The following is a 22340-nucleotide window of genomic DNA, read 5'->3' as shown; positions in this document are numbered from 1 at the left end:
CTGAACTTAATGATAAAAACACCAGTGGGCTCAGTAATGGGCTTGTAATAGGAGCTCGGAAGTGGCAGGCCGTCTCAATAAGGAAACGCAGTGGTCATAGAGAGGGTAGTGAAAGCTTAGCCGTCACTCATTTAGAAGTTATTCGGCCATCGCCTGATGTCTGATAAGTGGGTTAAAACCCCATGAACCTAGAAACCTGTTCTTATTGACACACAGATGGCGCCTGCTCAGCGATGGCCACTTAGCCGGCCGGTGTTGGCTGCTTTCATTAGCTTTTAAGCAGACTGAGGCTGCTGTGTATTCCCACATCCTTCCCTGAGGATAAACACCAGAGTGTTATCGTGAACTTGATACAGCTGACGGCAACTGTTTTACGCTGCAGAATAAAGCCTGTTCATTAAGAAATGTCCTTACCAACATACTGCTCCACGTCTCTGACGGAGAAGGTAGGAGCTGGTAGTTTGAGTCCCAGGCCCTCCATCTCTGTGACCACGATGGGGTAGCTGAAGCCGTGTCTCTCCAGGTACCTTGTTGTCACCTGCTCGCCCTTCATCTGCATCAGGATCTCCTCACCACTAAAAAACATCAGAACAAGTTCAGTAAACTTCATATGTTCCCATCTTGAGTCATGAACCCTTAAATGTTTTGCAAAAGGCAACATTTGAGTGCGTCACAAAGAGGACTTTTATGTCAGTATTGGTATTCAAGTATACAGTGGAAATGCAGCACATGTGATGCATCTCTCGTAGGACCGTCAACAGAATGAATTGTAAAACCGGCTTCATGAGTACATTTTTCTTATACATTGGGTTGTGTCTGAATTGATATCTACCTGGCGAAGGTCCTGTTCTGCAGCTCCTTGACAAACACTGAGGTGCCGGCTTGCACCGGCTTCGATCCATCGTCCAGCTCTGTGTAGTCATGCCTGTGGCAGTTGTTGCGCTTTTTCACTGCAACAAACGGAGACATCAGATGTTCACAGGGTTGTTTTATTTTATTTTAAATGCCGCTGCCCTCTTGAAGCTTGTTCTCACATAAAGTGGTGAATTACGCACATCATCATCACCACCACTTTTGGTGAGGACATTAAAATCACTACTCAACCTCTGAGCTAAGAGATGGAAATGGAGGGGCTTGTCCAATCAAAGTGGAGGGCTTATAACACCATTCAATTAGCCTGTTAATGTCTGCCCTCCGGGCTCTCTGAGGTTGACCCACCCCCACCTCCCAAAAAACCAACAGACTTAAGTAACACTACTGAGTGTCCCTTTTCCCCTGTGAGCAGTCAAACATGCAGAGTCAAGAGTGGGAGGGGGAAAACTGAAGAGAGAGAGAGAGGGTTAGACGGAGAATTAGAGGACAGTGTGTGATGGGATACATAATACGAAAGAGAGAGGAGGTAAACAAACAGGCCGCTAATGAGAAATAGCAGTACTCACTCAGGGAGGGTCCGTGTACGACATCACAGTTGGGACAGTGGTAAACATCGATATCCACAGCATGATGCTCTTCTACCTGCACACAGCTGGAGACGGACAGGAGATGCAGTTAAAACAAGTTCACACCAACATGTTGAAACACGAGTCAGGATCTATCCTACATGCCTATCATATGTGACAGCGTTTTTGTTTTAGAGTTGGGCTGAAAACAAAAAATCATTTCCCTTACTGATTTATCTGCAGTTTATTTATCTATTTGTTTGGTCTATAAAGTCAGTTATAGACAAAAATGTCAATGACACAGCATATAGTGAGGCCTCAAAATGTTTTGTCCAACCAACGGTCAGTAGCCACAGGTTCACATTTAACAAGCTACAACTGATGAATTTTAGTCATCTTTTTAACTTGACTTAAATGATAAAATAATTCTCAAAATAGTAGCTAATTAATTTAACAGCATTATTTCTTGGCTTTTATCGGCAAGAAATTTTGAAGAAACAAAAAATTGGGGGACTTAAATGTGTAAAAGTAAGCAGTTATCAACTGCAGAAAGAGTTACTTAATGAACAAAAATTCCACCCATAAAACACGATGTTCTTCGTCTGACTTGGACAAGTTAAAACAATTAAACACACAACCACACTAATGTCAAACTCTCTGTGTGTGTGTGTGTGTGTGTGTGTGTGTGTGTGTGTGTGTGTGTATTACTAGAGAAGAAGTCAGGGGTTACAGGTTCAGGATAAACAAACAGAAAGTACAGTTTGGCTCTGGAGAAGGACTTTTGCTCTGATCAATTTTTTTAACAAATGCTCGACAAACGGTGCCTCTGTGGTTTCGAGACAAGAGTTAGAAACCTGAAGCACATTTCTAAGCCTTTTCAACAATAATGATGCCATTTTCACACCACACAGTTGAAACCATATTTTCAAGCAACCAAGTCAGAAGAAAGTTTTAACATCAGCCTCCAAACTGGAATCAAAGTCGAAGACATCTGCCCACATGAGGTGTCAACAAAGCAGTGATAAAACAGCTGCAAAGCCGCCACAGCTGGCAGTTGCATCCAAGAAAAAATGTAGTACAAACACAAAATAATGAAATCGACTAAGCTACATACAGAGTGCCCAAGTAATGAGTCCTAAAACCCAGAAAAAAAGTTAGCAATTCAGCACCTCCCTCAAGAGGGGACCTACTCTGTGAGAGATTCGCGGCGTGTGGCTCTCCGGTTGCCCCCTTGTCCCCTTGGCCAAGAAAAACACATAAAAACTCCTTCATTCAAACTGACATAATCATCTTCAATAAAAGGTACATAAACACCATGCCACTTTGCACACAGTAATGTATTTTCATTTTTCATCTAAATTATTGTATTAGGTATTTATTCTGGTTTTTTGGGGTTTTTTTTCAAGGAACACATGCTGTATTTTTATTGTCAGATTTTATTTTGCACTGCACGCTGAGCCACGTCTACGATGATTTTCTGTCACAACAGACAATTAAGTTTTCTGAAAATTAATCTGAATCTCCGCATCTCTTTTCTCAAAGTCAATGTTTTTTTGGGGTTTTTTTTTTTGGTTAGAGGCCTGCATTAGGTGCATGGTTAACAAAAGCATATATATACACACACACATTATCCCTGCAGCACTCTGTTGGGATAACGGGAGCTTTTCCTGGTCCTCCTATTGTGCTGTCATTACATAAATACAGAAAAAGGTCAAAACCTTGGCTGAGCATCAACTGCTTCTACAGATAGTGCACTTTGTTGCAGCTTTTTTCTCCAATGGATCTGCTACAGTGTCATTCATTTTATACCACTACCCCCGACTGTCCTGCAGCAGCCAAACCACAGGCACCAACACACACATGCATTCCTCTGTTGCATACCAGAGTCCCATTCCACAGCAGCAGGAACAGCAACCAAGTTGCCAGTCATTCTCAATGGACACCAATGGCTATTTAGAGATAGAAAAACTGCAAGCTGCATGTTTGTGTGACTCAAGCATGCACACAGGTCATTTTTATGGTTAAGTGATGTGAGAAAAGCTACACACAAATCTGTGCTTAACAGGTCCCCAATCGACATTTTTAAGTGGTTTTTAACATCAGAAGAAAATGGCTTTATTTTTTGAGATGTCCTCACTTGACCTGGATATTTCTTTTTTTTTATTTACACCCTCTATTTTGATGTTGTTTTTTGCATTCTGGAAACGATGTATACTAAAAGTGCAAAATCAATTTCCAGTGTGAATCACGTTATTTTTAATTGTGAATTAAAATATTGTTGAGGGAGTCTCCCAGCACTCTATCACGGGCCAGATTTGGCCCGTGGGCCATAAGTCGATCACTGGTATAACTGATGGATTTGTAGCTGATAAACAGTCTGTTTTTGAAAAGTTGAAGGACTGCAGGAGTGATGGAGCTGACTGCAGGCTGTTATCAGCTTTGATCTGCAAGGAATTGCAGGAAACTGTAAAGCAAATAAAGCCGAGGGCCATTAACTCATCAGGAAGTGGTAAGATTGTGTGAATGCTGACCCCTATCACCCTTGAGCACTAACAGGATATCAACAGTAGCTGCCTCTCCCCAGTTAGCCAAATGTAATCTGGTACTTTTATTAGCTGCACTGCAAAAACTTCTTGGAAATAGTAATGCAGACAAGCACATTTAACTGTCAAGACTTTTGTTTTAACATGCACTTAGTTGCCACAATCAACTGTTAGTTTTTGCCTCCAAAATCCACAGAGAAAATAGGAAATGGCAAAAAAACAGAAGTGCTCCTGCTCCTGCACGTGAGCAAGCGGATGACCAACAATAACACTGTATTAAAGCCGAGCTCATGTATCAGGAATCTTGGTTCACATGTGGCCGTTCGCTGGGGGAAAGCATGAGTCACAGCGCTCTGCAGCCAGGGTTGAGATGTGTGAGAGCTGCAGCAGAGAGAGCTCAGCTGAGGTGACCTTGTTGTCCTCATCTGACTTGGTACTTTTCTTTATGTAACGCCACAGTGGGAAATCAGGGCACTGTGCCACATGGGTCGGCCTGACTCAGCTTATGTGTCACCTGTAATGATTAATACACCACAAAGCTCTGAGGCTGGTGAAACTGTGCAGACTTGAGAATGTAAAGATGAAAGAAGGAGGGTGGGGGGGCTCGGCTGAAAGCGAAAGAGGGCGAAACATTTCCTGCCTTGCTCAGGCTTGATGGTGTATTGCATCACTGCAGAGTGTGCAAACAGTTCTTGCACCAAACACATTTGGTTGGAGAGCAATCAGAGCGGGGATCAGATTGGTGAACGACGTCATCCTAATACTTGCTATCATATGCTGCAGGAAAACAACGGAGCATAGTGTGATAGAGAGGTGCCACAGAGTACACGCAATCTTTACATGCACAGATAAGTGGAGCTACAGTTATAGCTTGATTAAATAAAATACACATAAAATAAATAACCACTTTCTATTTCACAAAATGTAAACAACACATGGATTTAGAACACAATGCGGTCAAATATATTGAAAAAATAAAGTGCAATTACTTAAAATTTTTAAGAAATAGACCTGAGCTAAAAACAGTTGCTGTACTGTAAAAAAAAAACAGGTAGGTTTGACGAATGGAGCCCTTAACAAAGTCTGTAGGTGGGTGCTCCAAAATTGAAAAAACTTGATATGTTCACAAGTCACTTGCGGTCCATTCAAAATGGACCTATGACCCACTTTTGGACCACGACACACCACCACTGATGAGAACCACTGATGTAGGTGCATGAGTCTGACTTTGAGAAAATCGACTCGGTGAGATTTCAGTCGGACTAACATGTTTACACGTTTTAAAAGTCAAGTCGTAGTTGGACTAACACAATAACTTGCCTTTTCTAACATCATGTAAACGAACAGTGTGTCTCACAGAGATAAAAACAAAGCCAGACTGGAGACCGGGGGGTTATTCTGTGACGGCACTGCAGCAGATTACCAAGCAAAACTTCCTGAATGAGAGGAGATGTGTGTACTTGGCTAAAACCCCTGCCATCAACAACCCCTCTCCCTCCACTTCCTCTCATCAAGAGCCTCCTTCCTGTGTGACTGAGAGGGCTTATTCATTAGTGCATGCACTGTGAGGGGTTCATTGTCCTCCATGATCAGTGCAGAAACACAAAGGCTGGAGGCGGGCATCACCATTATTTTCAGCTCTAAATAACCGCTCTACATGGGGCGGCGACACGCCTACATTAGGGAGCTGGCAGATCTCTAATGGATGGGTGGGAGAGACGGAGATAGAGAGGAGATGAGGGCAGTTAAACACACCTGGCTATCTTTATCTACCCCAGAGGAGCACCTGACTCTTACGGCCCTTTTCCTAACGCACTCAACCGAAGCTTACATAAACAGAGCTGGACTTGGATGGCACTAAGAGCTGTTGAGCCCTGACAGATGGATAGGGATCTGTCATTTTTGGCATTACTGGTTAAATCATTTTAGCAAGCTAAAAGCGACATAACATCCCTGCAGTGGTTACAGCTTGCAGCAGACCTCTCTGAAGTGAGCTGGTAAACAACAAAAGAGGATCATTTTGTTGTTTATGGGGCGTCAGGGAGCCCTGGGGAGTTTTAACAGCTTAATTGTTTTAGGTGCAGGTTGAGTTGAGGCTCCAAGCACCAGGGCTCGACTTTCACACATGTGTTCAACATGGTTGTCTTAAGGCCCCCAGTGCCCCTGTAAAACCTACAAAGGCATCAGTCCTGTGACTGTCCGCAGCTAAAAAACATCAATCGATAAACTCAGTCTGAACTCGCCCATCAGCGTTTTTATAAGGTCCACTGTGTAGGATTTAGGGGGATATATTGGCAGAAATGCAATATGTATGATATGTAACAAAGAATCTTCATGTCTTAATTACCTTAAAATGAGGTGTAACAATACATCAGTCTGAATCAACATATTGATTCAATGACTGACGATCCAATATCACTGATACAAAGTGAAAACATCAATACATGTAATCATTGTTAATCATTTGTGGGGCGCTGGGTAGCTCAGTTGAGAGAGTGTGTACCCCATAAACAGAGGCTGTATGAATTTGTTCCAGCGACCCAGAGATTAGGTCTGACCGCTGGCCCTTTGCTGCATGTCATTCCCACTCTCTCATCCCTGTTTCCTGTCACATCTCTAGCTGTTCTTTCAAATGAAGGCCATAAAAGCCCCCGAAAATTACTAAAAATAAGAAGAAAGATACGCCTTTGCCTTTACTGTGTCACCATTTCTACACAAGCACACCTCTTTACTAAACATTCAAACAGTGCCAGCGGCTGAGCACCAGGCAGGCAGCCAAGAAAAACACACTGAGAATATTGAAAGATGTTTGCTCATACCAATCACAGCCTCTTTAATGGAATCAAATCACTATTGAAGTTTGGAGACTTTGTGATGACAGCAAAATATCTTATCCCTGTCCAAAGAAATTATATAATACTGCATCATGATAAAACTTTTGATTTACACCCCTTGTTTCTATAGTAGCCCAGAATGGGCAAACAACACTGGCTCTATACAGGGTCATTTGAGATTTTGTGTGATTTCGGCCTGTCTCTAACAAGTCGAACAGATCGGATAAACACCGACTTCCAACATGAAATGGCTTTATTTAGCATTTTTACCAGTTTGAATCACCTGGTCTGTTTGTTTTAGAGAGTTTGAGATTAGCAGGTGCTGGGCTAACAGCCCATCTCAATTGTCAAACAACAGGAGAAACACTGATTTGTAAAGTGAAAGTGAGGAGGAGACCTCTGTTAATAATTCAGCTTCCAGTAAAAACCACCTGAACAACGAACACAGAAGGAATTCTAACTGGGAGAATTTTTAGCTGGTTGCAAATCTGCAATCCTCACTGTCAGATGCCACGAAATCCCTTTAAATTTTACAGTTTCTTTAAATATATCATGGATTACATTGGCCTTGTTGTCCTGAACATAGGATGACTAAGAAGTAAACTGTATTACTGAACTGTCCAAATTATTTCCCAGCCAGTTTGTACTGTTGTCCATTGTATGGTTTCAATATGTCACAGAGAGATCCAAATCTGCTCCAAAATTCAGAATCGGCTTAAAGAAGTCTGGCTCTGATTTTTGGTTGCTTTCAATGCACATACAAACAGCATAGACATGAAAATTAAATGGAACACGATTTATTGAGTGATATCTCTTGAGCCGAGCTTGTTTTATGGCAGAACTGCTAAATCTTTTAATATCATAATTCAATCTGACTGCTAATCAATACTGGAGGCTGTTGACCCGTAATCAACATTGATCAAGCTGAATGTAATGCAGTTTCCCTGCCCCCAGAGACAGCCTTGCTAATGAATGTAAACACAGCTTTTAACAGGAGCTATGAGTCCGCTCTTTACTTTGGCCAATTAACTAATCAGACATCCAAACAGATGACCCAAAACGTCTCTTTTCTTGGACAACAGTGGTAAAAAAAAAACAAAGAAGAATCCTTCCGCTCGTCCATCCATCCACTTAGCGTAAACACTAAAAAGCCACTCTGTAGAGGCTATCCATCTCTCTTTGGTATGCTCACAATCTGTGCGACGTTGACGGATGGTGCATTGAACTTGGCTTGCTGAAGCGCCCATCAATCACTACCTCTGTCCCACTGAGTCCCGCTAGACTATCAACACCCCCACCGTCCATACCTAAAGCAGACAACGGGCTGACTGGAGTGGCTGACACCTACGCCGGGGTAAACCCTGAGATCTGACGTGACCCAGTGAGGATTTCCAGCACAGCGCTGACGTAAATTGGCATCTTGCACACAATCCATTTACAGAAGCAGGTCTTGTAATTAGGTGAGGCTCTAAATGGTAAATAACAAGGTTCAAACTAACATTTGTAAACGAAACTACAGGCTCTAGTTAAAAGTTGGTTTTGATGCGTAATGTAGTCCTTCAGGACAGTGATACTCAACCTAGGTACCGAAAGTTGAATCTAGGTCACGAGAAGATTGACAGGAAAGACGAAAACCCAAAACACATTTTTTCCTACACCAACTTTATTTTTTACTTCTATAAAAATGTACTTCTTTGGAAATGGTAGATATTTTTATTGCTTCTGAAGATATTTGTTAAAATTATTCAACAGGGAAAATTTGTCTTTCGTGATTCATACACCTATCAAACAAGTGATGAGCAGTAACACACAAGCATGACATGGACAGCAGTCACAGGGGATCCAGGTGGCGTCACACAAAAATGCAATAACTTTACCAAAGTTTGCCAAAAATTGCCACAACCATAGAATGAATGACAATAACTGCTCCTGTGATTGCATACATTTACCACAGTCAAAGATGTAGCAGGATCATGGATGAATTTTAATTTTTTAAACTATGTTTGAAAAATGACTAATAAATCTACCCTGTATTTTGTCAAAAGCTATAGAGCTGAACAGTGATCGCCAAGATTTTGAACAGTTCTGGTCCTGGAAGTGAATTTCTCATTCATTCACACCACTGACATATCAGAAAAAATACATATATACAGAGTTTTGAGCCTGAGACAAAGCCAATCAACAATGAGATAAATCAAGAGCCTAAAATATTAATAATAATATTTTCTCTTAAAACAAGGTTGATATAACACATACTTTGGCTTCTACAGGAGCATTTAACATTGTTTCATAGCTTATAGCTCGTGGTAATTCTGCCTTGCATGGCTGCAACACTATGGCTAAAAATCAAACTCTGGATTCAGAACAGGAATGTAATATTCATTTCTAGAATCTCACTGTTGAGCTGTTCATACGACTATGTTTCAGTGATGCATCAAATCTGTATATGTGCTGATAGTTAAACTATAAAATTCAACCGTGAAGTGAACAAGCCACATTAAATACCATTACTGCACATAAAAGTTATGACAAGATTTGTGGAGTGAGGTATCCAGACTTCAAATGTGGGGAAAAGGTAGATCAATACTTGATATTGACAAATACTTAGAGATGAATCATGATCATGCAGTAAAAACAGGTTTCCCTACTACATTTCAATTTTACATCATCGACAAAAACATCTCCCATACATGGATTTTAAATGGACCAAGAAAATGTCAGTATTTTTGTGATACAATAGACTCGGGGGCTCATGTGCGTCAATACAAGCTTTTCAGAGCACCTAATCTAGACCAACATGTCTTGTTTTTGCTTTCCAGTTCACGTCACAGATCACTACTCCGACACAGATAAGCCACACAGCGTTTTGCTAACCATGCCCAAATCCAGTTAAAGGCTGTATTGTGTACTGAGATACAGGTGATGGAAAACAGGACACCCTCCAGAAACTGAGGCAGCGAGACAAAGTCCCCAACACAAACACAAACAGCAACTCAGCTAGCAAACTGTCAAACAGGCGCTGGGATTTTGAGCTGCTCTCCCTCCACTTCAGCGGCGTGCCATCATCCACAGCCAGAGAATATCCCTTTCCTTCTGGCCAGCCTCGTGGGAAAGAGGCAGGAAATGTGGCTGGTTTTGGAGCTGTGCTCTGTGTATGTGTATCTGCTTATTAGTCATCAATGGGGGAAGCTCCAACATTTGTTCCTTTTCTTGCCTGCACATGACACACAGCCAGCCAGTCTCTTTTGGCTCCGATGCGCCACAAATTCTGGCCGCCGAGTTTTTTGGCAGCGCACTTAATGTGGTTACGCAATGGCTTCCGTCATTTCAACACAAGCAAAAACAGATTATTGTATTCATAAACAGTTGCCGTGGAGATGCGCCCACACAGGGTGATTCAAGGGACTGAAGAACGGGATATGTCTAACTTTTGTCTGAGTCCACCTATGGACTTCCACATCAATAAAGAGTCAGATTTTTTAAAAAATCAGGTCTTTTTTTGGGTACCTGAGTCTGACACACAGTATGTAATCTGACAACAATTATAATACATGTTCTTAATACTGACAGCAAATCTTGTTGCCTTGTAATAGCCACCTCAGAAGACTTCATAGTGCCAAATAAAGTGATGCAACCTGATTACTAATTTAAAAGAAAAATAAAAGAGATAATTGCAGATTTCTAACCAGATTTGTATCAAAACAATGTGGTTAGTATGTGTAGACTAACTGAGGTGAACGGCCCTTTATGTAACCAGTGTCCAAATATCTCTCCTCATCCTGTGGAGTTGCGCAGGCTCTCAAGCTGTTGCTTAAACTATGGCTGAACTTCTGCATTTTCCTATTGCCCACCACCACAGACACACAGAGTACAGTACACCTGTCCCTCTCTCTTTCTCAAACTTAGTCCAAAATCAATCAAATAGTAAACTCAAACTGCACTGAATAATATAAATCAAGATCATGTCACTAAACTGCCTATTTTTCTACTAAAATGTTTTCAGAAACATATTTTTGTGCACTGTTTGTCTGTAATAACGAGAGTTTGTGCACAGAATGTGGGCGCCATACTGCTTCTTGCACAGTGAAAACGAAGGCTGAAAAACTGAGATCAAACAGCACAACTAAGCTGATTAAATATGAACCAAGATTATGTTCGTGCGTTGCATATTTCTTGCCTCATGTTTTCAGAATCATGTTTTAGCTTACCATTTAGCCATAGAACAAGATTGTTTGTTACCGGCTGGCAGCCATTGTATTGAACGGATAAGATCGCATTACATTGGGCATCAGCAGGAGCGTCTACTGGTCTGGTAGGGCACAGTGCATTTTGGTTGTTGTAGGTTTTCTAACTAGCTACCTTTTTTCTAGTCGTGTAGCCCTGGTTCAAAAGTATTCGCATTGTTTCGTTTTCTATTAATCTGCCATCGTTGAGAAAGTACGCAATGCTGTCAAGTATGTTGCTATGAGCTTTGTCTGTTATTATTTAAAGTAAACTCTTTTTGATCAATTAATTGATTGCTAATTTTGACAACAATCAATTTAAGATAAGTGTATCCAATTTGTAACCCTACTTTTTTTAAATTTGTGATACACTTTTGTATCTAGGTCACTTTGTCACACCAAAACAGTACAGAATGATCTTCATCCCACATCATGAGCTGTTCATCATCGTATCGGGTGTGGACTAGATGCATGACATTTTACTCTGCCATACATGCTCAGATGAACAAAATATCTTTATTACACAATAATGAATTTCCCATAATGATTTTGACATCCACCACCCACACACCCCCTCACACACAGCATGAATCATAAAAAGCATCTATTACACCACTGCTCCACTAATCAGTAATGAGGATAGGACATTTAAAAAGGAGAAATGAGGACAAAAAACGATCACAATCACTTCTGAGACTTGTGTGTGACTGGTACCTTTAAATAGTCCCCCTGATCACCACTAGGGGTCCCCTACCATGTGCCTCCTCTGCCTGAAAGGGGGATTTAAATTTCTCAAGCTGTCAATCAAAAGGCCGACCATAACAAGCTCCTTGTTCTCTCCCATTTGCTTTCTAATAACATAAACCAACAAAAACACATCAAAATCCAAAAAAAACCTCACACTGCAAACATATCTTGGAAATATTCAGCTTTACAAATTAATTTCAACAAATCGGGCATGACAATAACCAACATAATGAGCCCAAACAGATGGAACTTGTTTATGAAATGTAGTTTAATAAAATAAGTTTAAAGTAAAATGTTGTTGCCATTACTTTAAGTAACCTAACTTGGTGAACAAGACTGCGAGCTCAAAGCCACACAGTGGTGCACTGGTTTAACCGGCTTTTAACCCGTTAAATTACAACAAAACCAAGATTAAATTTATATCCAACACGATTACAAGGAGCTGGCAAACATGCAGCAGCCTCTCTGTGTCGCGATGACCCCGCCAAGCTTTTGATCACTCAGGCTGACTGACACAGTTCAGCAATCCTGATAGATCCGTGTATTTAAAACTATTTGCTTTTGGCTCTATTTGTGTCAATAACGTTAAATAACAACATGAGTACACAAGCCGGGTACATGTTGGGGAGTTTTTATCTCACTGGCAGAACAATGGGGTCAATTAAAGCAAATTTCAGAGAGAGAAACCCCACTTTCTTTCGTAAAGTCGTGTCAATAGACGGTTTAAAACCCCCGTCGCCCAACGCTAGCGCTAGCAAGCTAAGTTAGCTACCAGTCAACACCGCTCACAGAACCGTCGCCTTTCTTTAATAAACAACCAGTGTTTGTCGTTTCCAACGAGCCACATCTCTAAAATACATCATAGGCAACGTACCTGCCGTGAAACCAGTCTTTACAGATGTCGCACTCGATCATAAACCGGCTCACATCGTAGGGCTGCCGGCAGACACAGTACAGCGGGGCCGCCGCCATCTTCCTACTGTCCCCAAACAACGCAGGAATGAAGCGGGGCGGGGATTTAACCCACCGTCCGGAAACACCCGAACGGAGAGCCGAGCGGACACGAGCCCCTCCATTCTAGGCAATCCCACCTCTGACGTCAGTTTCCAAATTATTCATTTCCATCTGGTTGTGTGGGCACACACTAACAATAGACACAAACTTTTTCCAACAAAGGAATTACATAATAGCGTTGTTTGGGGGATTTTGTCAATATTACGATCAGCAAAATCTGAATATTTTTAGTTTAAATAAAGAATGTTGTGCTTTGTTGTCCTGGTTACTATGTGTACTCTGTGTATTAAGAGCAACAAAAATATTATTGTTATGGCAACATTATTTGAGTATCATGTGTATTATACGATCAAAACGTTGCACAATTGCAGGGATTTTTAATCCTTTGAAACCTGAAAATTGGTTTGTTTTCTTTCAAAAAGATGGGGAGAAAAAAAGTTACAAAAAATTACCTGAAAAAAAAGTTTTATTTTCTGAAAATATTAAGCAGCCCGATACTGTAAATATAAGGCTGATAAAAAAGGTAAGCACATGATCTAAAAAAAAAATTACACAGTTTTTTGTTTCTGTATCATAATCTTACACACAGAATTATAATATTCTAAAAATATTTTTCTGGAAAATTTTCCCTAATTTATTATAATTTTCTAATAATTCAAGCCCTTTTTAAAACAAATTTTCTTCATCAACTTTTACTAATATCTTGCAATTTGTGGAACATTTCTCCCCAAGTTGGTCATCACTTTTCCCCCTGTGTTTTTGAAAGAAATCAAACCAGTTAGCTCAGGTTTTAAAGATTTAACACTGTACGGATCTTCTGTCTGCATATACTTTGATGGACAGGCATTTAAAAATATCTATTGTAGTCATAAAAAGTAATTCCTTAAATATTAATATCATACTGTTTTCAATTAAGGAGACAAAAATGAACAAAAATACACCGTATGTTGTTAAGCCATGTGTAAAAAGTGTTTTAGCTGACTGAAACTCGCTGAAAGTCCCTACTTAAAAATGTGCATCATCAGCAGTGACTTATCAGAAGCCTAAAGGTGCAGCTGATGTGATGTAAAGAGAGAAAAAAAAGCATAACTGTGTCACAAATCCAAAGCTGCCCCATCAGCAGAATATTTGCACAGTTGCAGAGTTTATCTTCCTTGTGTTCTCACACCTCTTCTCAGCAGAGAGCGAGCTCCTCTGATGATAGTCTGTGGCAGACGCTGCAGAAGAGTACAACCAAAACGCAATATCCACCCCTGGTATGTCTCCATGGAGCGTGTCTGACATGCCCTACGTGCTTGTGTGGTGAATAGCAATGGGACCACCGACCCACAGCTTGATCTGTGAGCTGACAGCACCCATCCCCCCACACGCCCATCTGTGCTGCTCTGCATAGGCAAGCAGGCTCGGTGCATGCAGGGACTCATGAGCACTCACTGCACTGGAGACACATGTGATTCACCCAGTTCTTCTGCACATCTCAATTGTTTTTTTTTTTCTTTGGTGCAGCCTGCAGCGGGATGTAAACATCTCCTTTGTCCTTAGGGTGATAATAGCAGCCTGCACCAGTAGATCGTTATCATGTCTTCACATTAGGTTTATTTTCTTGTCAATGGGAGCAGTGCAATGACATGTCTGGTGTGTAGATCCACCGCATGCCTGTAAACACTCCTCCTGGAAGTTAATTATGCCTCGTAAGTGGAGGTCAGAACTTCTTTGTTAGATGTTAGATGTGTTCGTGTCACCTTTGATGAATGGAGATTCACACTAATACAGGGCCATAGCCATGGAGGCAACATCGGGGGACCAAGTTTACCCTGGGAAAAAAAAATATTAAAAAATTAATTTCCTATTATATTATTTATCATAAGCTTGCACAGCTTCACAGGATACTATATGAGCATGTAATAAATGAAAGATACTACAGCCTAAATAAATTGCATGGGTAAAGCAAGATAAAGGATTAACACTTTACTTAGACTTCACTTTGGCTATCTGACAAATATGACAAAATAAAGACATTAACATGAGTTGAATACACTGTGAACACCATTATTGTCGCTGGTTTGATGTCTTTACATAGCAAGAAATTTGTAAGAAGTTGCTGAAAGTTACCTAAAAAAAGGAATAAAAAACAAAAACACACAAGAACATCACTTGACAAATTGCAGAAAATTAACCTAATTTGAAATGTTTAACTTTGGAGTTTACCATTGGAGATTGAACATGTAAAAAGTGAGGAAATAATATATTATAAAATATACTTTTATAATATAAATGATTTATGATTAAATATATATAAATAATATCTCTGATTATGATGATGATTGTTATTGTTATTATTATTATTATTATATTTTTTCTTCATCAAACTTTAAAAAAATGGATCAGATATTGACTTTTTTGGTAATTGTGATGGTGGAACAAGTATAGATTGTAGAAATACAGTGTAAAATACTCTAATACACCTAAAAGCATTCAAAATGATTATTATTATTATTATTATTATTATATTATTATTATTATTGCTATATCATTATATATATTGCTTATCATATTAAATCAAATCAAAATACCTTACATGATACAGAGGGGCATCAGTTTTAGTATTAAGTTGAGGCGCCACCTCGTGACTAAATAGCGACATTGTTCTCTGCGCGTTCATGCCATGCGGGCGCGCACGCTACGCACATACTGACGTCATTACTTACCCAAACAAGGCAGGCGCGAGCCCGCCCCCTCTCTGTGAGCACCATGGATGTGTTATGGTGCACTGAAATCATCATTTGACAGCAGCTGTAACTTATCGAGCATGGCTTCCGGAGATTCTGCACACCGCGGTTTAACATCTAAATATAAAAGGTAAGATTATTTGAAATAAAGGTTGTTGTCAAAGCTGCGTGTCTTTAACGAGGCGGTTAACTGTCATAATATCTTTACTTCATGAAACATCTTTGCTGTAAATATCACTTTGCAGCATATATAAATTTATATTGGCTGTATCTTGTAGAAATCTTAATTCTTCTTTTTTTAATCTATCGTTTTAATGCGATATTATAGAGTAAATACAGATATGTGACATTTAAATGTTAGGATGTCATGTTGAGCCAAAAAAAAAAAAAAAAAAAATGGTTTTGATTCCAATATTAAAATCGTTTTGTGTGTATATATGGGTGCAATTCTAAAAATCCAGTGTTACTGACAACCTACGTATGTAATGGTAATAAAAAAAAAAATAGATTGCTAAAAAAAAACTGATTATTATTATTAATATTATTATTAATATTATATTATTATTTATTATTATTATTATTATTAATATTACTATTATTATTATATTATTATTATTATTATTATTATATATTATTAAACTATTACTATTATTATTATTAATTATTAAATTATTATTATACAGATTATTATTATTATTATTATTATTATTATTATACGATTTTATTATTATTATTATTATTATTATTATTATTTATTATTATTATTTATACGATTATTATTATCATATTTACATTTTTAAAAATGTATTTCAATACTTGTTTTAGGATACTTTATTTAAAAAAAAAAACCCTCAGTTTTGACTGAGGCAACAAAGCTTTAGAAAAATGTTACACCCAATAAAAAAAATATTGTAACTATATGTAATTAGTTACACATAATTAGATGAAAAAATAAATGTAATTGTTATAGTTGTAACTGAGAGGAAATATTTAATTAAATTACAGATACTAATCAAAATGTCTAAACGAATATGTTACATCTTTTTTTCTGTGCAAATTTATATGTAGAATGTAACATTAATATAATTTCTTTGCATTTCTTCACTGTGCAGGAATGTCATCTTTAAGAGGAGCCTTTTCCCAGACATTTTTCAGCATTATTACAATTTAAAACATTTGTGAGAAAGGTTATCTAAAAGTAATCAAATGTCATAAGTTACATTACTTTGATTAATTTATTAAAATAGTTATATTAGCTGACTTGTCACATTTTTGACAGGTTAATTAGAAATCTGTAACCTATTAAATGTCAAAAGTAACCTTCCCAACACTAGTTACTGTGTAGTTAGTAAACTGTAATGGTAGAAAGTAGACCTATGAGCGTGTTTGCATGAAATATATGGGTTCTTGCTCTGTAATTGTATTTTTTTTAATGACTGAGGAGGTGGCGAGCTGAACCTTGAACCTGAACATGAGGCGTCTGTCCCGGAGAAAAGCCTTGAGCTTGGTGAGGGAACTGGACGCCTTCCCCAAAGTGTCCGAGAGCTACGTGGAGACCTCAGCGTCAGGGGGAACAGGTGGGTCACTCCCCTGGAAACACAAACACAACAATAACAGCGACGATATCAGTAACCGTGACCACCGTGTGCGTCTCATCCACAGTGTCGCTGATAGCCTTCGGCGCCATGGCTCTTCTGGCTATCTTAGAGTTCTTTGTTTATAGAGACACTTGGATGAAGTATGAATATGAAGTTGATAAAGATTTTTCCAGGTAAGCTTATTTTCAGAGATATTAAATATTACGCCCTCGCCCCCTGTTGCTATACTGATATTATTCTCACTCCTCATTTACAGCAAATTGAGAATAAATGTTGACATAACAGTCGCCATGAAATGCCAGCGTGAGTATCCTACCTTCTTTGTTATGCACATAAACAAACTACTTATTTAGGTGCATTATATCTGTAAATATGTGTCAGTTGCGTGCATGCATTTTATGTCTGTGGCTGCAGATGTCGGAGCAGATATTTTGGACTTGGCTGAGACCATGATCACATCCAGCGGCCTGCAGTACGAGCCCGTGAGTGACGCGTGTCTCCAAACATTAGAACGTGATTAAACTGCATTTTCTTTCTTTCTTTTTAGAGATGTATCTCTTCTTTGTGTGTGTGTGTGTGTGTTGTGTGTTTTTTTCCAGGTTATTTTTGAACTGACTCCACAACAGAGACGGTGGCAAAGGTAAGCTGTCACAGAGAGATACTTTAGTAAAGCACTATCGCCTAACACTGTGTTGTCTAATTTGAAGGCTTCTGCATTGTCATGTTTTATGTTTAAATTCAGTTTTACTTCAGCCCCAGATGATCATTTGTTTATCAATAACTCACCCAGAGAACGACGAATCCAAAAAGTCATAGTGTTTTTGTTTACTAACAGCAAAAGTACTGGATAAATGAGGATTATTCTGCACGAGTTGTGTGTGAGTTTGTAAACAGATGTTTTGATGCAGTTTTGCTGCTGTTAACATGGAGCTCATTTGACTTCAGTTCATCACGAATTTTCTCAGTTTTTGAATTCCTCGTTCATCATTAGGGCATGTTAAAAAAACAAAATTTATTTCACAAACACAGGGCCAGTAATCAATATAAAAATGATCAGTCTGTGGGTTAAGTGTTCCTTTAAAAGGCGAATTTAAGGTGATAACACTTGCAGGCACTGAAGAGGAACATTTTTTTGCGGCCATGCAAAGTTGAATCTTTAGTTCTAATAATGTCGCATTTCCTTGTCCTGTCAAAGACGTTTGTAGTTGTTTTTGAAGCGCCCGAATTTTAGCAGCAGTCAGTCAAACTTGCAGAGCTACGTTCAGATGTAGCTTGACAACATGTTGCCGACCTGTTTTGTTTTTTATTTTCCTCAGGACGCTGCTTCTCATTCAGAACAGACTGAGAGAGGAACATGCTCTTCAGGAAGTGCTTTACAAAACTCTCCTCAAAGGAGGACCCACTGCCCTGCCCCCACGGTCAGTTACAGAAATAAATATTGTATTTTTTAGTGGTAGCTTTTTCATAAATCCTACAGAAAAAAATACTGTACTCTGCACCAATGGCATAGGTTTTGTTTCAAGACAGGGAGGGACACTTATGAAATATGGTGTTTTGAGGCCTTCGCCCAGCAAATTTTAAGCATTAAATATTTAATTTTCTGTTGGATTTTTTTGTGCCAGAGTGTGCTTTTTTGCATCCATTTATAGTGAAATCCTCTTTAATTTCTTCAAAACTAAAAGTCTCTTGCTACATCAATGTTTTAGGGGGAAGAAACACATACAAACACATATTTTACATTTTAAGGGGGATGTGTCCGCCTGAAATCCACACCTATACTCTGCACAGAATCAAGTTCTATTTTCTGCATATATTACCAGCCTGATACTGCAAATATAAGGCTGATATAAAGTTAAGGAGTCAAATTTTATGCTCAATAATTGTGTGTGTGTGTGTGTGTGTGTGTGTGTGTGTGTGTGTGTGTGTGTGTAGGGAGGACGCTTCTATGGAGCCGCTTGATGCTTGCAGGATACACGGACATGTTTACGTCAATAAGGTGGCAGGAAACCTGCACATCACTGTGGGAAAGTAAGGAATGAGAGGAATTGAGGCTGACAGATATAACTTCTTCTCACTGTGATCTAACCGTAGAATTCGTTTTCATTTTAAAAATAGACGCAATTATACAGAGCTTTTGTTGACACCAGTGTACTAATGCGTCTTTATTCCTTTTCAGACCCATTCATCATCCTCAGGGTCATGCCCATATTGCAGCTTTTGTAAGCCACGAGTGTATGTAACTGTTTTTCTAATTATGTTTGCATATTTTCTTTCTTTTAAAAAAAGAATCTGATCATGATTCAACAAAAATTATGATTGCTAATTTGAAAAAGAGATGACAGGTGTTTATTGCATACATCATCCTCAGGGCGTTTCATTTGCAGAATATGAAAGATGATTTTTACGTCAATGATACGATTAAATGTTGCATGTTTAGATATGTTAGATATGTTATTAATAATCAGTCATTCCAGATTTCTGCCTACCATGGCTTTAACCCTTTAAAACCTGAGCGACTTTGTTGGATTTCTTTAAAAAATATAGGAAGAAGACAATGAGCAACTTTGGAAGAAATAACTCAAAGAATGAGCAAGAAATTTGTTAAAAAATAAAAAAATAAAAGAAAAAGAAAATAAAAAAATACCAGAAAAAGAGCAAGACCAATAACAAAATAAAAATAAAAATAATTCTGTACCAAATATTAAAATATGTAATTATGATAATTGTAACTATAATTTTTTTTTGAAATTGTTCCCTGGGTTTTAAAAGTAATTTTTGAAACCTACTAATTTCTTGCAACTTTCAGGATATGTGTTGCCAAGTTGCTCACTGTCTTTTTTTTCATGTATTCAAAATAAATTTTAAAGGTTTTAATGCTTATGAATGGCCTCTTAGGGAAAAAAAATGATGTTAATCCAGGCTTCAAAGGGTTAAAGAGCAACTATACATACAGGCCTACAGCGCAGATTTCTCTCCAGGCTGACTTAGAGCTCGCTCAGTGATTCTCCGCGGCCTTGATTGAACCTGAGCGTCCTCTCATCTTTGTGTTACAGCGTACAACTTCTCCCATCGAATAGACCATTTATCTTTTGGGGAGGAGATACCGGGCATCATCAATCCTCTGGATGGCACAGAGAAAATCACCTTTAACAGTGAGTTACTGCTGTGTTTCCAGAGTTGGGAGAGGATAAAACATATGATGGAGGTTTCTGCCGAATTAATGACGCGTTGTGACATTTATTGAATCATGAGCTGAGTCAGACTGTCCTTAGATCAACCTTGGATGAGCACTGCTAAGGGGGCATTACTGTAAGGAGGTTTTCTTTAAAGATGATGGAAATGATTAAGTTTCATTATGAGTTTCTTTAGCTGTAGTTTAAGTATTTTTCCTCCTTGAAATTGATTCAAAAATGTGATTTTTGCACACTATTCCTTGCTGTGTTTTACTCCAGATAATCAGATGTTCCAGTACTTCATCACAGTGGTTCCAACCAGACTGAACACGTACAAGATATCTGCAGACACACACCAGTTTTCTGTCACTGAGCGGGTGAGTGAAAATACCCCAAAACCACAGCACCACAAGGGGAGTGATAAGATAGAGGAGTGAAGAAAAAGCTGGGACAAAACTAACCACCATTCTGTCTCTTTCCAAGGAGCGGGTGATAAACCACGCGGCGGGCAGTCACGGCGTTTCCGGCATCTTCATTAAGTACGACACCAGCTCTCTGATGGTGACGGTCAGCGAGCAGCATATGCCGCTGTGGCAGTTCCTGGTGCGACTGTGCGGCATTATCGGGGGGATCTTCTCCACCACAGGCAAGTCTGGTTTCACCTGCAACCACATTAATCTGTTTGTGTTATTTTACCAGGGATAGTACGGATAAATACTCTCACAAATGAAGAAGAAATGCAGCTTACCTGATGTATAGATGGAGTTATTTGCAGGCCCTAAAACAACTACTACACTGTATAAAAGTAGTAGTTTAAACTAGGATTGACTTAAACGAATACATCAACCCTCAAATGATTGTTTGTGTATCGATTACTCACCCCTTGTTATGTTCAATTCGTGAAGATAACTTCGCTTTTCTAATATGCCTCAACTGTGAACAAAGAATCCAAAAACAGAGAAAATTCTTGATGAATTAAAGTCATAGGGGTCCGTGTTTAACATCAGCAAAACCACATCAAAACATCAGTTTACAAACTCTTACACAACTCGTGCAGTATAATCCAAGTCTCATTTATCCAGTCATATGCTCAGATCTTTTTGTGTGATATTTTGTGTGTCTAAATTCATCTACCTATCTATTAATCTGTGTGTTCCTCTCTCTTCACAGGCATGCTTCATGGGCTGGTTGGCTTCTTTTTTGATGTTATCTGCTGTCGCCTCAAACTTGGAGTCTACAGACCCAGAGAGGTGAGTCTCTACAGTCTGTGGCCTTTACCATATCCAAAATCTAGGTTTCTCCTTCACTGTAATACAAAGCATTGTAAACTTCACAATAACAAATGGACTTACCTGTACTGACTCTATTCTAGGACGTGCAACTACACAATCAGATGAACAGTCTAAACAATCATCAGACTCCTTTGTTGGCTGAAGATGTCCCTCAGGAGTAGCTGGTTTTCACTGACCAGGCTTTAGGCCATCACCAGACATCTTCAGTACGTCATTAAATTTTGTTTTTCTACTGAAAAAGGCTAAGCTGTGTGTTTAACACTGTGTTAACCTGAAAAAGTTAAATCCACATCATTGCTCTTTAGAAAAATGTGTTTCCTGTGACTTCAGTCAGATGTGTTTTTAAACGTTATTTCCTTTCTGTAATGTGTTTTGTTTCTTTAGAAATGTTTTAGGCTTTCTCTTCCATTTACTGTAATAGCACATAATTCTGTTTGGTTGTCTGAATTAAAGTTTAAATATCAAAGAAATTAAAAACACCAGTGAGGTTTTTTCCCCAAAGTATTAGCAATATAGAAAAAAATTAAATCTTCAGGTAAGTCAAAGAGATGTGGATGGTCTTCAAATCTCTACAGTGTGACACATACAATTATGCAAGTCATATTTAAAGGATTACTGCAATGGAAGCAGAAGATTATGAAATGGGAAACCAAATCATATTGCACTAATTTAGTATTAATGTCACTCCCCATCTAAGAAAAAATGTGCATTTTCACACACAGTAAAAACTGTATTCTCTTTTGATCGC

General features: G+C 38.9%; 2 protein-coding genes across 3 annotated transcripts in view; one reads left to right on the top strand and one right to left on the bottom strand.

The window, feature by feature from the left end:
• Positions 1-12758, bottom strand: part of kdm7aa (lysine (K)-specific demethylase 7Aa) — a 28141-nt gene extending 15383 nt beyond the window's left edge. For both annotated transcript variants that reach the window (XM_042511690.1, XM_042511691.1), the window contains exons 1-4: positions 12661-12758; positions 1440-1525; positions 833-950; positions 415-575 (exon numbers count right to left, since the gene is read on the bottom strand). In XM_042511690.1, the coding sequence (XP_042367624.1) occupies positions 415-575; positions 833-950; positions 1440-1525; positions 12661-12758 (463 nt within the window). The remainder of the gene's footprint in view (positions 1-414; positions 576-832; positions 951-1439; positions 1526-12660) is intronic.
• A 4222-nt stretch (positions 12759-16980) lies between these two features.
• Positions 16981-21814, top strand: LOC121961591 (endoplasmic reticulum-Golgi intermediate compartment protein 2-like). The gene is made up of 13 exons (XM_042511648.1): positions 16981-17106; positions 17192-17300; positions 17384-17430; positions 17542-17609; positions 17727-17767; positions 18444-18545; positions 19060-19155; positions 19304-19359; positions 20181-20279; positions 20580-20677; positions 20784-20946; positions 21471-21550; positions 21673-21814. The coding sequence occupies exons 1-13, from the start codon at positions 17001-17003 to the stop codon at positions 21751-21753; spliced, it is 1146 nt and encodes a 381-aa protein (XP_042367582.1). The 5' UTR covers positions 16981-17000; the 3' UTR covers positions 21754-21814.
• The last annotated feature ends 526 nt before the right edge of the window (positions 21815-22340 follow it).

The sequence above is a fragment of the Plectropomus leopardus genome, chromosome 22, assembly GCF_008729295.1.
Source record: "Plectropomus leopardus isolate mb chromosome 22, YSFRI_Pleo_2.0, whole genome shotgun sequence".
Classification (NCBI taxonomy): Eukaryota; Metazoa; Chordata; class Actinopteri; order Perciformes; family Serranidae; genus Plectropomus; species Plectropomus leopardus.
Note: the sequence above shows the minus strand (reverse complement) of the source record. Positions and strands in the feature narration are given on the sequence as shown.

Bases quoted from the DNA above. Each gene is read 5' to 3' on its own strand.
- LOC121961591 (XM_042511648.1), top strand. From the start codon at position 17,001: ATGAGGCGTCTGTCCCGGAGAAAAGCCTTGAGCTTGGTGAGGGAACTG. The intron at 17,107-17,191 runs GTGGGTCACTCC...TCTCATCCACAG, and splicing joins CTCAGCGTCAGGGGGAACAG to TGTCGCTGATAGCCTTCGGC. The intron at 17,301-17,383 runs GTAAGCTTATTT...CCTCATTTACAG, and splicing joins GTTGATAAAGATTTTTCCAG to CAAATTGAGAATAAATGTTG.